The sequence below is a fragment of the Nerophis ophidion genome, linkage group LG27 (genome assembly GCF_033978795.1).
Source record: "Nerophis ophidion isolate RoL-2023_Sa linkage group LG27, RoL_Noph_v1.0, whole genome shotgun sequence".
Taxonomy (NCBI): Eukaryota; Metazoa; Chordata; class Actinopteri; order Syngnathiformes; family Syngnathidae; genus Nerophis; species Nerophis ophidion.
In genome coordinates this window covers 16,207,810-16,224,580 of record NC_084637.1, presented here as the reverse complement: position 1 = coordinate 16,224,580, position 16,771 = coordinate 16,207,810, and the positions used below count along the sequence as shown (strand labels likewise).

Sequence of the window (16,771 nt, the reverse complement as noted above, 5' to 3'; positions counted from 1 at the left end):
TATGGTACATTTTTAGTCTACTTAATACCTGCATTATCCTTTCCATCCTTTGAAACTGAGCTACGGTGTGGAACAATTTCCCTTGTAGATCAGTAAAGTTTGTCTAAGTTTAAGTCAAAATCATGGACTTTTGTGCATGATTTTGCGGGCGTGTGGCACCGAATGGAGATGTTGACATGCAGAGTATGCACTCTTCATTCTCTCGCGGGTGATTCTTCAAATGATGCTACATATTAGCAGTATTGTTACTTTTTGTAGCAACGCTTTAGCACCACATTTGACAAATTACGGTTGTCTATTCGACATATTCCCACTTGAAGACAAACCACCGCCAGACGATGGAGCCCCTGCTGTTTTTTGGGGGAATTAAAGGCCTACTAAAATTAGATTTTCCTATTCAAATGGGGATAGCAGGTCCATTTTTCGTGTCATACTTGATCATTTCGCGATATTGCCATATTTTTGCTGAAAGGATTTAGTAGAGAACATCAACGATAAAGTTCGCAACTTTTGGTCGCTAACAAAAAAGCCTTGCCTTTACCGGAAGTAGCAGATGATGTGCGCGTGATGTCACGGGTTGTAGGGTCCTCACATCCTCACATTGTTTATAATCATAGCCTCAAGCAGCAAGAGTTATTCGGACCGAGAAAGCGACAATTTCCCCATTAATTTGAGCGAGGATGAAAGATTTGTGGATGAGGAAAGTTAGAGTGAGGCACTAAAAAGAAAAGAAAAAGGTACGGCCCCAGGCGGTGGCAGGCTACGTTTCAGATGTAATTAGACACATTTACTAGGATAATTCTGGAAAATCCCTCATCTGCTTATTGTTTTAATAGTGTTTTAGTGAGATTCTAAAGTCATACCTGAAAGTCGGATGGCTGCGGTGAACACCAGTGTCTCAGAAAAAAGCTGAGGAGCCAAGATCACAGCTGCCTTTTTGACAGCTGCAGGAGGAGGTCCCATAATCCACTAAAGTCTCTGGTAAGAGCTGACTTAATATCACAATTTTCCCATCCAAAAACTTGCTGGTTGACGTAGAGAAACATGTTCGCTTGACCGCTTTCTCGAGTATTTGCCCTGGATGGTAATCATTTTGTTTTTGCTGTGATAATCGTGACAATATGTTGTATTTTACATTATTGAAGTATTTAAATTGCAAGTCATTTTAACTTGCATGTGACAAAATCCTTTACGAATACCAGATACATTTTTAGAAAACAATTCATGTTTATTTTATTGGTAAAAATGTCAATGATAATGCTCCCTAATGGTAATGGCGAGAATCACCTTAACAATTCAAAAGATTGTCATTCGGTGTTGCAGAGTCATTTTGGATTCAAGCCAAACGAGTCTGAAGTGCATTGTAAGTAGAGGTGGTAAATAGGGAACTTATTGACTACAACGTAGGTCTACAATGGCGGACTTAAATCCCTGCCATGTATGAAGATATCCGCTGAAGTCACATGTGGGGAAAACATCACAAATTGGAGGAAGTACACTGCAAAAACTGAAATCTAAGTAAGATTAAATATCCCAAGTAAGGGTGAGAATTGCTTATTTTCTGTCTGATAAGATAATTCTTCTCACTAAGCAGATTTTATGTTAAAGTGTTTTACTTGTTTTAAAGGGCAACATTATCACCAGCGTCAATATATACCTTGATGTTGCAGAATAAAGACCATATGTTTTTTTAACCGATTTCCGAACTCTAAAAGGGTGAATTTGGCGATTTAAACGCCTTTCAATTGTTCGCAATGACCTTTCACCCGTGACACACAATGGGAAGCAATCCACCATTTTCTCAAACACATTACACACATAAGTCAAATCAGCTCTGTTAGTTTCCGTTTTTTCGACTGTTTTCCGTACCTTGGAGACATCATGCCTCGTCGGAGGGTGTAACAACACGATCAGGGATGGATTCAAGTTGATTAGCACGGCATGCTAATCGATGCTAACATGCTATTTAGGCTAGCTGTATGAACTTATTGCATCGTTATGCCTCATTTGTAGCTATATTTGCATCCTTTCCCTCCACCCACATTTAATGCCAAACAAACACATACCAATCGACGGATTCAAGTACACCAGTGTCAAAATATGCGAAAGTCCCTCGTTTGTTCTGCACATTTTACCGACGATAGCGATACTACGACAGAGATGTGTGGATATCCTGCGACACTCAAAGCAGATGCATTTCCAACGATAAAGTCAATGAAATCACAAAGGTGAGTTTTGTTGATGTTATTGACTTATGTGCTAATCAGACATATTTGGTCGCGGCATGACTGCCAGCTAATCGATGCTAACATGCTATTTAGGCTAGCTGTATGTACATTTGTAGCTATATTTGCATCCAGCCTTTCCCTCCACCCACATTTAATGCCAAACAAACACTTACCAATCGACGGATTTAAGTTGATCCAGTGGTCAAAAGATGCAATCGTTGGTTAGAAGGCGATCACAGAATAGCGTCAATAGCTATTCGCTCAATAGCTTCAGTTTCTTCTTCAATTTCGTTTTCGCTATCTGCCTCCACACTCCAACCATCCGTTTCAATACATGCGTAATCTGTTGAATCGCTTAAGCCGCTGAAATCTGAGTCTGAATCCGAGCTAATGTTGCTATATCTTGCTGCGCTCTCCGCCACGTTTCTTTGTATTGGCGTCACTATGTGACGTCACAGGAAAATGGACGGTGGATTTACAGTTAGCGAAAATTTAGGCACTTTAAAGCCTTTTTTCAGGATATTTCATGATGGGTAAAATTTTGAAAAAAAACTTTGAAAAATAAAATAAGCCACTGGGAACTGATTTTGATTGGTTTTAACCCTTAAGGGTTTTGGTCTTAAATGATCTCAGTAAGATATTACAGCTTGTAGGTGAGATTTTTTTTTACCTATATTGAGTAAAACATGTTTGAAACTAGAATATCAACTGTTGCAAAGCTGTGTTATCAACACTCACAAGTGTAAATGTCATGTCTTGTGATCGTGTTTTATTTTGTTATGTTCTGTTACTTCAAGACTCCATTAGTTCCTGTTTTTTCGCCCCCTTGTTTTGTCACCATGGCGACCCATTAGTTTCACCGGTCTCAAGTGTTGGATTCAAGCACCTGTTTCAATCATGTCATTATTATTTAAGCCTGGTTTTTCAGTTGGTCGTTCTAGCGTAATCACCCTGTTTATGACCACTCTGTTTCATGTCATAGTTCATGCTGCCCTGCTCACGTCACCGCAAGTAAGTTTTTGTTTATTAATGCCACAGTCAGTGTCTTTTGTTTCTATGCCCATCGTTCTACCTTTGTGCTAGTTTTTGTTTTCTTAACCAAGTTTGTTCTCCGCCTTGTGTTTGCACTTTTTTTTTTATAGTAATAGATGTCTTTACCTTCACGCCATGTCCCGTCACCTTCCTTTGCCTTCCAGGAAAACAAACCACACCACAGCCCCGGTTACGACAATAAAACTACTTTTTAAAAGTAATAATTTCTTACTTTAAGCTTGAAAAAAAAATCATGACGCCGAGCGCATATCATTATGTTAAGATAATGGCACTAGCATTTACTTAATTTAAGAATATTTTTCAACATATTGAGCAAAAAGGTATTTTTTTTCTACCAAGAAAAGTGCACTTGTTATTAGCGAGAATATACTTATTTTAAGGTATTTTTGGGTTCACTGAGGTTAGCTAATTTTACTTGTTTTGGAAAGGCTTGACAAGCCAAATTTTATTTTTCTATTGGCAGATAATTTTGCTTAGTTTTTTTTTCTTCTTGTTTTTGAACTTTTTGCAGTGTATGAACGAAGGCTATATTGTTTATGTATATATTTGCCGAGCCTGCATGGTTTGATTTCAAATTTTCGGGACTTATGCAGATCCAAATACACAAAAAAAGGTACCAACGTGTAAGATAAGTTGGTTTTGGAAAATAGGTTCCCTTTGAATGCCACCACAAAGTACAGTATAAAACCGTACAAAGCAAACCAGACATGAACAACCGCAAAAACTTCAGTAGGTTACGTTTATTTTATTTTGTTATGCTGAACAGAAACAATAGCAATAAGAAAAGTTCCTATTGCTCGCTCTACTTGAATGACCATTTGAATTTCATTTTTTTTTTTTAAGTTAATCAGTTTAATAAATGTTTTGTGAAGAAAAAAATATGAACATGACCGTCCCGATCTCAATTCTAGGCAAAAAAAACCTTGTGATTCACATTTTTGCCAGAACCGAGCAGCTGTATTCACAACCATGGTCTATTTAGACCAGGGATCAGCAACCTTTACCACTCAAAGAGCCATTTTGACCCGTTTCACAAAATAAAGAAAACAATGGGAGCCACAAAACTCTTTTGAAATTTAAAATGAAATAACAGCGGACAAAGTTTTTTTTTTTGCTTTGTGCTATGTATAAACCAGGGGTCTCAGACACGCGGCCTGCACCTTAAAATAAAAATGTTATATTAATGCGGCCCACAAGTTTTATTTGAATGCCGCTTGACATCACATATGCCAACTATTCTCTCATATGTGTGCTGATTTTCACCCAAACAACAATAATAAGGGCGTGCTATGTTGGCAATGCGTTTAACACCCTCTACAACCATAACAAACATCTTCCCAACCCATTCACATGTTGTATGAGGCTTCTGCAGACACACGTAAGCGACTGCAAGGCATACTTGTTCAACAGCCATACAGGTCACACTGAGGGTGCATGTTTAAACAACTTTAACACTCTTACTGTAAAGTATTATTTTCAGATCTCCCCATGTCTAGCATTAAACGATTACAGTTGGTACAAAATGCGGCTGCTAGACTTTTGACAAGAACAAGAAAGTTCGATCATATTACGCTTATACTGGCTCACCTGCACTGGCTTCCTGTGCACTTAAGATGTGACTTTAAGGATTTACTACTTACGTATAAAATACTACACGGTCTAGCTCCATCCTATCTTGCGGATTGTATTGTACCATATGTCCCGGCAAGAAATCTGCGTTCAAAAGACTCCGGCTTATTAGTGATTCCTAAAGCCCCAAAAAAGTCTGCGGGCTATAGAGCGTTTTCCGTTTGGGCTCCAGGACTCTGGAATGCCGTCCCAGTAACAGTTCGAGATGCTACCTCATTAGAAGCATTTAAGTCTCACCTTAAAACTCATTTGTATACTCTAGCCTTTAAATAGACCTCCTTTTTAGACCAGTTGATCTGCCGCTTCTTTTCTTTTTCTCCTCTGTCCCCCCCTCCCTTGTGGAGGGGGTCTGGTCCGATGGCCATGGATGAAGTACTGGCTGTCCAGAGTCGGGACCCAGGATGGACCGCTCGTCGGGACCCAGGGGGCACCGCTCGCCTGTGTATCTGTTGGGGACATCCCCACGATGCTGATCCGACTCTGCTTGGGATGGTTTCCTGTGGACGGGACTATCGCTGCTGTCTTGGATCCGCTTTGAACTGAACTCTCGCGGCTGTGTTGGAGCCACTATGGATTGAACTTTCACAGTATCATGATAGGACCGCTCAACATCCATTGCTTTCGGTCCCCTAGAAGGGGGTGGGGGGGTGGTTTGCCCACATTTGAGGTCGTCTCCAAGGTTCTCATAGTTATCATTGTCACTGGCGTCCCACTGGGTGTGAGTTTTCCTTGCCCTTATGTGGGTTCTTCCGAGGATGTCGTAGTCGTAGTGGTTTGTACAGTCCTATGAGACATTTGTGATTTAGGGCTATTTAAACAAACATTGATTGATTGATTGATTGATTGATACTAATATGCGCCACACTGTAAACCCACACCAAACAAAAATGACAAACACAGAACAAATACCCAGAATCCCATGCATCCCTAACTCTTCCGGGCTACATTATACACCCCCGCTACCACCAAACCCCATCCCCCCAACCCCGGCCACCACAACCTATGCACGGAGGGGTCGGGGGGTGGTAGTGGTAGAGTGATCAAAGAGCCGCGGGTTGCCGACCCCGGGTTTAGAATCATACTGTATTGTATGCTTTTGAACCATCAGGAAACCTGATTCAAACCCACAACCACGTTGCAGTGGGGCTCATGTGCAAATGTACCAGTCAATTGCAAAGTATATATATATTTTTTTAATGTACAGTACTTTGTAACATATTGTGCAACATTAAGCAAACCTTGGCCGAAACCTAACTGTCACAAGTGAAGCATGCACCACTTCCTACTTCCTGTTTCATGGATAACAAACAAATGGCGGGGCCATTAGGATTTGTGGTGAGCACAGTTCCATTGCATCAGAGTAAGATGGACATGACAAGAAGCATATTAAATAATGGGGAACGGTATGATAAATCTTGTGATTTTTCCTGAAAGAGGAAGTCCCCCACCCAAAACAAACACACACACACACACACACACACACACACACACACACACAGGACATCACAATGCATGCAGGGGACTACCACAGGAAGTGAAGAGCAGGTGATCAACAAGTGTTTGTCCCAAATAGATACCGCAAGCTAAAATTCTTATGCAGCACTTGAATCTAGTCAAGTGACTTTTTTGTTTGTTCCAAAATCGCTCAGCAAGTGCACAAGAATTAAGAGTAATTGACTTTAAAACCACTCACTGTAGCAAATACATATACTGTAAAACAGTGGTTCTCAACCTTTTTTCAGTGATGTACCCCCTGTGAACATTTTTTTTAATTCAAGTACCCCCTAATCAGAGCATTTTTGGTTGAAAAAAAGAGATGAAGTAAAATACAGCACTATGTCATCAGTTTCTGATTTATTAAATTGTATAGCAGTGTAAAATATTGCTCATTTGTAGTGGTCTTTCTTGAACTATTTGGAAAAAAATATATAAAAATAACCAAAAATTTGTTGAAAAATAAACAGGTGATTCAATTATAAAGATTTCTACACCGAAGCAATCAACGTAAAGGCCTACTGAAACCCACTACTACCGACCATGCAGTCTGATAGTTTATATATCAATGATGAAATATTAACATTGCAACACATGCCAATACGGCCGCTTTAGTTTACTAAATTACAATTTTCAATTTCCCGCGGAGTTTCTTGTTGAAAATGTCGCGGAATGATGACGCTTATGATGACACGTGCACGTGACGTCTCGGGTTGTAGCGGACATATTAGCCCAGCACCACACATGGCTAAAAGTCGTCTCTTTTCATCGCATAATTACACAGTATTTTGGACATCTGTGTTGCTGAATCTTTTGCAATTTGTTCAATTAATAATGGAGACTATAAATAAGAATGCTGTTGGTGGAAAGCGGTGGATTGCAGCTGCCTTTAGCACAGAAACACAGCCGGTGTTTCTTTGTTGTGAAGCTTTAACACAGAGCAGTCAAGCGAACATGTTTCTCTACGTCAACCAGCAGGTTTTTGGATGGGAAAATTGTGATATTCAGTCAGCTCTTACCGGAGACTTCAGCGGATTATGGGACCTCCTCCTGCAGCTGTCAAAAAGGCATCTGTGATCTTGGCTCCTCCATTGGCTTCTCTCTGAGACACTGGCGTTCACCGCAGCCATCAGACTTTATAATCTCACTAAAACACTATTAACAAAATAAGCAGATAAGGCATTTTCCAGAATTATCCAAGTAAATGTGTCTAATTACAAGTGAAACGCTACCACTGCCACCGCCCGGAGCCGTCGCTTTTTTATTTTTTAGTGCCTCACTAACTTTCCTCATCCACAAATCTTTCATCCTCGCTCAAATTAATAGGGAAATTGTCGCTTTCTCGGTCCGAATAGCTCTTTCTGCTGGAGGCTATGATTGTAAACAAACAAAAGGGACAAGCGGTAGTAAATGGATGTATGGATGCCCCGCTTGATGCATTAAACCATGTAACAAGGTTTTCCAAAATCGACTCAAGTTATGGAAAAAATGCCTACATTGCAGTGCCATATTTATTATGGAAGTCAAAGTGCATTTTTTTTTTTTTAACATGCCTCAAAACAGCAGCTTGGAATTTGGGAAATGATCTCCTTGAGAGAGCTTGAGGAGGTTGAGATGGGCGGCGTTGGGGGGAGCGGGGTTTATGTGGGGGGTTCTGTTGTGTTTATGTTGTGTTACGGTGCAGATGTTCTCCAGAAATGTGTTTGTCATTCTTGTTTGGTGTGGGTTCAAAGTGTGGCGCATATGTGTAACAGTGTTAAAGTTGTTTATACGACCACCCTCAGTTTAACCTGTATGGCTGTTGACCAAGTATGCGTTGCATTCACATGTGTGTAAAAAGCCGTAGATGTGATTAGGCTGGCACGCAAAGACAGTGCCTTTAAGGTTCATTGGCGCTCTGTACTTCTCCCTATGTCCGTGTACACAGCAGCGTTTTAAAAAGTAATACATTTTACTTTTTGAAACAGATACCATTAATTTTGAAACCGATACTGATAATATCCGATATTAAATCAATCGATCGATTGATTTCCAATATTACATGTTAAAGGCCTACTGAAACCCACTACTACAGACCACGCAGTCTGATAGTTTATATATCAATGATGAAATATTAACATTGCAACACATGCCAATACGGCCGCTTTAGTTTACTAAATTGCAATTTTAAATTTCCCGCAGTTTCTTGTTGAAAACGTCGCGGAATGATGACGCGTATGATGATGCGTGTTTGTGACGTTATTGGTTGGAGGGGACATATTAGCCAGCACCACTTGCGGCTAAAAGTCGTCTCTTTTCATCGCATAATTACACAGTATTTTGGACATCTGTGTTGCTGAATCTTTTGCAATTTGTTCAATTAATAATGGAGACTATAAAGAAGAATGCTGTTGGTGGAAAGCGGTGGATTGCAGCTGCCTTTAGCAACTGAAACACAGCTGGTGTTTGTTGTGAAGCTTTAGCGAACATGTTTCTCTACCACATGTCAACCAGCAAGTTTTTGGATGAGAAAATTTGGTAAATTTTTATTACAGGAGACTTATGCGGAGTGGGCTTCACGGTGGCAGAGGGGTTAGTGCGTCTGCCTCACAATACGAAGTTCCTGCAGTCCTGGGTTCAAATCCAGGCTCGGGATCTTTCTGTGTGGAGTTTGCATGTTCTCCCCGTGACAGCGTGGGTTCCCTCCGGGTACTCCGGCTTCCTCCCACTTCCAAAGACATGCACCTGGGGATAGGTTGATTGGCAACACTAAATTGGCCCTAGTGTGTGAATGTGAGTGTGAATGTTGTCTGTCTATCTGTGTTGGCCCTGCGATGAGGTGGCAACTTGTCCAGGGTGTACCCTGCCTTCCGCCCGATTGTAGCTGAGATAGGCGCCAGCGCCCCCCGCGACCCCGAAAGGGAATAAGCGGTAGAAAACGGAAAACGGACTTATGCGGAGTTAGCGTCCTCCTGCAGCAGCAGTCAAAAAGGCAGCTTTGATCTTGGCTCCTCTCAGAGATACCAGCGGTCACCGCAGCCCTCCGACTTTCAGGTATGACTTTATAATCTCACTAAAAAACTATTAACACAATAAGCAGATAAGGGATTTTCCAGAATTATCTTAGTAAATGTGTCTAATAACATCTGAATCGCTCCCACTGCTGTCACCTTTTTTTTTTTTTTTCCTAGTGCTTCACTCTATCTTTCCTCATCCAAGAATCTTTCATCCTCGCTAAAATTAATGGGGAAATCGTCGCTTCCTTGGTCAGAATCGCTCCTGCTGCTGGTGGCTATGATTATAAACAATGTGAGGAGCCCTACAACCTGTGCCGTCACGCGCACATCGTCTGTTACTTCCGGTACAGGCAAGGCTTTTTTATTAGCGACCAAAAGTTGCGAACTTTATCGTGGATGTTCTCTACTAAATCCTTTCAGCAAAATGATCAAATATGACACATAGAACCGACCTGCTATCCCCTTTTAAACAAGAAAATCTCATTTCAGTAGGCCTTTAAAGCATTTATCAGCCGATAATATCATCAGTCCGATATTATCGAACGTCCCTAGTTAAAACTATTTGCTACTTTGTATTAGAAATGGTAACAGCGGAGGAGGAATGTTCATATATGAGCAAGTCGCCCCACAATAAGAGGATAGAGGAAAATAAAGCAACTGAATGACTGCAATGGTGGCGGACTTGTGCAGAGCTCTTTGGATAAATATCTACCATATATGGAGACATCTACTGACATTTATTCAGTATTTTTTAACTTTAGAAAGATACATGATTGACAACGATAATGATGCCAAAAAACATGAAAAAAGATGGGAAATCCTTAAAGGCTTATTATGAAAATGTAATAACGTTTATAGATATGCAACAACAGCAACATATATGCTATCTGTTGTTGTGTTCCCTATTTTGGAGTGTACAAAATGAAGGTGTGTGTTGAGTCTGACTTGGACATAATATGGACTATACACAAATGCTTTTTATGAAAATGTAATTTTGTTCATAACTTATATGCAATCTGTTTTTTCCCTACTTTTTGTTGTTGTACATGGATGAGGGTGTGTGTTGCTGAGCTCAACTTGGACATTGTCTGGACTGGACCTGGTTTTAAAAACCTTTTAGACAAGTCTAATTTCATTAACAACCTGGTCTGGTGAAAATAAGGTTGTTTAAAAAAAATAGTATTTTTTTTTTTAACAAAATAAAATGAGATTAAAAAAAAGGAAAAAAATGTCATTTTCGTGGATAAAAAAGAAAGTAAAACCATATAAAACAATTATATTAAAAATAGTAATTAATGAAAACAAACTTTTTAGACAAGTCCAATTTCATTAACAACCTGGTCTGGTGAAGATAAGGTTATTTAAAAAAAATTTTTTTTTTTTTTTAATAAAATAAAATGAGATTTTTTAAAAAAAGGAAAAAAAACGACATTTTCTTGGATAAAAAAGAAAGTAAAATCATATAAAACAATTATATTAAAAATAGTAATTAATGATAGTGTTAGTGGACCGGCAACACACACAATCATGTGTGTTTCAGGGACTGTGTCCCTTGCAGACTGTGTTGTATATGTTGTGGGAACCAGAATTTTGGTAGCAGAATGAAACAACCCTTTTTTGTGTGAGTGGGTGTGGATGAGTGTGAATGGGGGAGGGAGGGGTTTTCTTGGGGGGGTTGATGCACTCATGGAAAGTGTATCTTGTGTATTTTTATGTTGATTTAATAAAAAAGAAGAAAAAAAAAAAATATCTACCATATATGGAGACATCTACTGACATGACTCTAAGGAAAAAGTCACAAAGTGGGAAAATGCCCAAAAGCTCGTTTGGAGGAAGTATGGAAAAAAAAAAAAAAAATAGTATAAATATCTCTGCAATGCCACCATGGTTTGATTTCACATTTTCGGGAATTATATGCAGATCCCATATACACAAAAGCAGGTACCAATAAGTAAGAAAAGTTAGTTTTGCATCTTAAGTCCCCTTTAACAGCTTATTCACTTGATTTGATGCAGAACTTCTAGAAATCCATCCATCCATTTCCTACCGCTTATTCCCTTTGGGGTCGCTGGTGCCTATCTCAGCTACAATCGGGCGGAAGGCAGTGTACGCCCTGGACAAGTCGCCCCCTCATCGCAGGGCCAACACAGATAGACAGACAACATTCACACTCACATTCACACACTAGGGCCAATTTAGTGTTGCCAATCAACCTATCCCCAGGTGCATGTCTTTGGAGGTGGGAGGAAGCCGGAGTACCCGGAGGGAACCCACGCAGTCACGGGGAGAACATGCAAACTCCACACAGAAAGATCCCGAGCCCGGGATTGAACCCAGGACCTTCGTATTGTGAGGCAGATGCACTAACCCCTCTTGCACCGGTGAAGCCTACTAGAAATCTATTCAAATATTTCAGCAAGTGGGTGAAAAGACGGCAGCTGCCTGCTGTAGGTGACAAAGCATTTTCTACAAGAGCTCGTACTAAAAATACACATGCTGGCTCTAAATTAAGACCAAAAGAAATGGATCACCGTAGCCCTGACAGGCATTCACAGTCCAAAAATAAACTTACAATTCCAACAGTTGAAATACATGCACACATCTCCAACACACAATTGTGCATATGTGGTGGGTTTTTTTTTTTGTTTGTTTTGTTTTTTAATAAACCAGGATGTTGTCCTCCTTCATAGCCAGCTGTTCCTTCTCCCAGGCTGTAAAATGACACGTGTCACAATTGACACTTTAATAACCACAAAAGACAATTATGTCATTTTAGAAATAACAGAGCAGTGAGGAGTACGTTACAAAACAAGTTTACGTCAGGATGGACTTCCAATAAGAACGTTCTACAGACCTCAAAAGGGAACACTACCACAATTTCAGAATGGTTAAATCCAATAAAAATCAGTTCCCAGTGGCTTATTTTATTTTTCAAAGCATTAATAAACAAAAACGTACTTGCGGTGACGTGAGCAGGGCAGCATGGACTATGACATGAAACAGGCATGAAACAGAGTGGTCATAAACAGAGTGATGACACCAGAATGACCAACTGAAAAACCAGGCTTAAATAATGATGACATGATTGAAACAGGTGCTTGAATCCAACACTTGAGACAGGTGAAACTAATAGGTCGTCATGGTGACAAAACAAGGGGGTGAAAAAACAGGAACTAATGGAGTCTTGAAGTAACAGAACATAACAAAATAAAACACGATCACAAAGACATGACATTTACACTTGAGTGTTGATGACACAGCTTTGCAACAGTTGATATTCGAGTTCCAAACATGTTTTACTCAATATAGGTAAAAAAAAAAAATCTCACCTACAAGCTGTAATATCTTACTGAGATCATTTAAGACCAAAACCCTTAAAGGATTAAAACCAATAAAATCAGTTCCCAGTGGCTTGTTTTATTTTTCAAAGTTTTACCCATCAAGGAATATCCCGAAAAGGCTTTAAAGTGTCTGATTTTCGCTATCTGTGTATCCACCCCCCCATTTTCCTGTGACGTCACTTCGATAGAACAGAAAGATATAGCGACATTAGCTCGGATTCAGACTCGGATATCAGCGGCTTAAGCGATTCAACAGATTACGCATGTATTGAAACGGATGGTTGGAGTGTGGAGGCAGATAGCGAAAACGAAATTGAAAAAAAACTGAAGCTATTGAGCCAACGAGGACATATTCGGCGATCGCCTTCTAACCAACGATTGCATCTTTAGACCACTGGAGCAACTTAAATCTGTTGATTGGTAAGTGTTTGTTTGGCATTAAATGTGGGTTGAGGGAAAGGCTGGATGCAAATATAGCTACAAATGTACATACAGCTAACTTAAATAGCATGTTAGCATCGATTAGCTGGCAGTCATGCCGTGACCAAATATGTCTGATTAGCACATAAGTCAATAACGTCAACAAAACTCACCTTTGTGATTTTGTTGACTTTATCGTTGGAAATGCATCTGCTTTGAGCGTTGCAGGATATCCACACATCTCTGTCGTAGCATCGCTATCATTGATAAAATGTGCAGAACAAACGAGGGACATTCGCATCTTTTGACACTGGTGTACTTGAATCAGTCGATTGGTATGTGTTTGTTTGGCATTAAATGTGGGTGGAGGGAAAGGCTGGATGCAAATATAGCTACAAATGAAGCAAAATGATGCAATATGTACATACAGCTAGCCTAAATAGCATGTTAGCATCGATTAGCATGCCGTGCTAATCGATGCACACTCCACATAAGCAGTGTTAATTTCGTTGACGAAAGATTTTCGTCATAGTTATCGTCAACAACCTTTTTTTTCCTGACTAAAACGAGACAATAACTAAATAAAAAATAATTTGCGTGGACTAAGACGATGACGAAGTGTATTGACATATTCGTCAACGAATCAAAACGAGACGAAAATGTCTGCCAGAAACGAGATCCAATCGGAACTCATTTCGTTAGGAAGAGGAGTTGGGAAGAGAACCAATCAGAGCGACGTGGTAAGGAAGTTATGTAAACGTAGTTTGCGTTTGAGACTGATTGCGCTGCAGAAGACAACATGTCAACGCCGGGGAGGAAGAGGAGAGAGGACATATGGGGAAATTTTATATTTGACGTCAAAGATAACAAGACAGTGTAAGAAATAGAGCGTGAGGATTACTGGGAAAAACACGAGAAACTTGAAGCGACAATTACAGTCGAATCACCCCGAAATCCACACACAGGTAAGCATTTTCCACAACATACAACTCACTCGACAATATCCCGTTTATTACACGGCTTACTCGTGAAATACTAAATTTGAGACATGATTTTCATCAAAATACGACTTGTATCGGTGATTGTTCCGCTGTTTTGCTTTGACTTTCAGAAATTGAATGGAAAGTTTACATATTACCCTTTAGTCGACTAAATCTACTGTAGTTTTCGTCGACTATAATCTTATGATATCTTATGATATCTATGATATCTAAAACTAGACTAAAACAATTTACATTAAAGCTGCAAGCAGCGTTGGTCGGGTCCGCCTTTGGCTGCTGCCACCGCGACTCAAGCCCTGGTCTAAGTCAGACCAACATATAGGTATTTGTTTCATGTCTCTACGACATTCCTAACAGAAGTTACAAACAGTTTTGTCTGGGTTTTTTCTTAGGGGGCGTTAGAGCGCAATTTTGATTTTCAGGTTTTGGTTTTTTATTAGATGCCAATTTTGTTTCATGTCTGTCCGACATTTTATTAGATGCCAATTTTGTTTCATGTCTGTCCGACACTTTTACCGAAAGTTACAAGCAGTTTTGTCTGTTATTTCTTCCTAGGAGCAGTTTTTTTCAGTGTTTTATAAAAAATTGCGCTATAGCGCAATTTTGAGTTTTGGGCTTTTTTTTTTCATTAGATCGCAATTTTTGCCAGTCTTGATGTGTGTACCAAGTTTGGTGAGTTTTGAAGCATTTTAAAGGGGGTCAAATTACAGCTCAAAGAGGCAAAAATTGCATTTTTTGCGAACATTTTGTTTTGAAGGGGGTTTTTGCCAACTTCCTGTTGATTTTTGCTATAGAAGTTTCTAATTGGAAATGTAGGTCTAAGTCAGTCCTACATAGAAGTTTTTGTTTCATGTCTCTGCGACATTGCTAAAGGAAGTTACAAGCAGTCTGTTTTGTTTTTTTTTCTAGGGGGCGCTAGAGTGCAATTTTGATTTTTTTCTGGATTTGGTTGCTTAATATGTTAAGAAGGTTTGCCAAACCAATGTGTGTGTCAAATTTGGTAAGTTTTGAAGCATGATAAGGGGGTCAAATTACAGCGCATAGGTGTGGAATAATAAACAATAATAAATAAAGAATACAACTTTACAAATTCAATAGGTCCTTTGGCCATTGCCAAAGGACTCCAAAGTCCAAAGTCCTTTTGCAATGCGGGCCCTAATAAAGAATAATAAAACCTTACAGTTTCAATAGGGTCCTTTGGCCCATTGCAAAGGACTCCTTTGGAGTCCTTTGCAATGGGCCTGGCGGACCCTAAAAAACACAGCAGTTTCATAGGGTCCTTTGGCCCATTGCAATGGGCCTGGCGGACCCTAATAATAAAACACAGCAGTTTCAATAGGGTCCTTTGGCCCATTGCAAAAGGACTCCTTTGGAGTGCTTTTGCAATGGGCCTGTCGGACCCTAATAACTAAATTATGACTAAAACTAAATCACATTTTAGTCAAAAGACTATGACTAAAACTAATTCAAATTTTGCTGTCAAAATTAACACTGCAACGAAAGTCAACTTGAATCTGTCCCTGATCGTGTTTACACCCACACCGACGAGGCATGATGTCTCCAAGGTACCGGAAAACGGTCGAAAAAACGGAAAATAACAGAGCTGATTTGACTTGGTTTGTGTAATGTGTTTGAGAAAATGGCGGATTGCTTCCCGTTGTGACGTCACGGGTGAAAGGTCATTGCTCCGACAATTGAAAGGTGTTTCAATCGCCAAATTCCCCCTTTTAGAGTTCGGAAAATCGGTTAAAAAAACATATGGTCTTTTTTCTGCAACATCAAGGTATATATTGACGCTTACATAGGTCTGGTGATAATGTTCCCCTTTAAGGGTACACATGTGGTATAGATCTACAACGTGATGAGTTAAGAGACAGTTAATGCAAACAGTGCTTAGCTAAGGTATGCATACGGATTAAGGCAATAGTTGCGAGCAGGTGAAAATAAGTCTACACACACACATTTACAGTACATACACTTACAATTCAGCTGTTGGCAGCACCTGCCGTATCTGTAGTAGCTCTTCATCTCTGCCAGTGAGATGGAGACGAACCCCTCACCTCCGAGCTTTGTCCTCCTAACGCATCCGGTCATCACTTCCCAATCTCCCTCCTCATCCTCGTCCTCCCTTTCCATTTTCACCACCGTCACAGGTGAAGAAAGAAGTAGTTCCCACTTCGTCCTACTCTCCTCATTTGTATTTGTCTGCCTCCCTTGCGCGCACACACGCACGCACACACACACACACACACACACACACACACACACACACACACACACACACAAATGTGCACCTGTCAAAACTAGCGCGATCAAGCTTCTCCGTCTGGTCCCGCCCTGCGTCTCACTGTGCAGACGACAATCAGACAAGCCGGGAAGACTGTTTAAGCTCCATTTTTGACATATTTTTGAGCCCAAAATAAGAGTCTTGATTCCACATTCATGCAATCTAATGCCCTCATACAAACCCCGTTTCCATAGGAGTTGGGAAATTGTGTTAGATGTAAATATAAACGGAATACAATGATTTGAAAATCATTTTCAACCCATATTCAGTTGAATATGCTACAAAGACAACATATTTGATGTTCAAACTGATAAACATTTCT

The 16,771-nt window shown here is 40.0% G+C and overlaps 1 protein-coding gene across 9 annotated transcripts in view; it reads right to left on the bottom strand.

Moving 5' to 3' along the window:
* mcf2la (mcf.2 cell line derived transforming sequence-like a) overlaps positions 1-16,771 on the bottom strand; it is a 207,371-nt gene that overhangs the window by 165,930 nt on the left and 24,670 nt on the right. For 2 of the 9 annotated variants that reach the window (XM_061889824.1, XM_061889825.1), the window contains exon 1: positions 16,145-16,345. The exons of 2 other annotated variants lie outside the window; for them this stretch is intronic. In XM_061889824.1, coding sequence (XP_061745808.1) covers positions 16,145-16,298 — 154 coding nt within the window. In that variant the 5' untranslated portion in view covers positions 16,299-16,345. Of the gene's footprint in view, positions 1-16,144; positions 16,347-16,771 lie in introns of those variants that run through there. 5 more of the 9 variants (XM_061889827.1, XM_061889829.1, XM_061889823.1 and 2 more) reach the window with 4 other exon arrangements.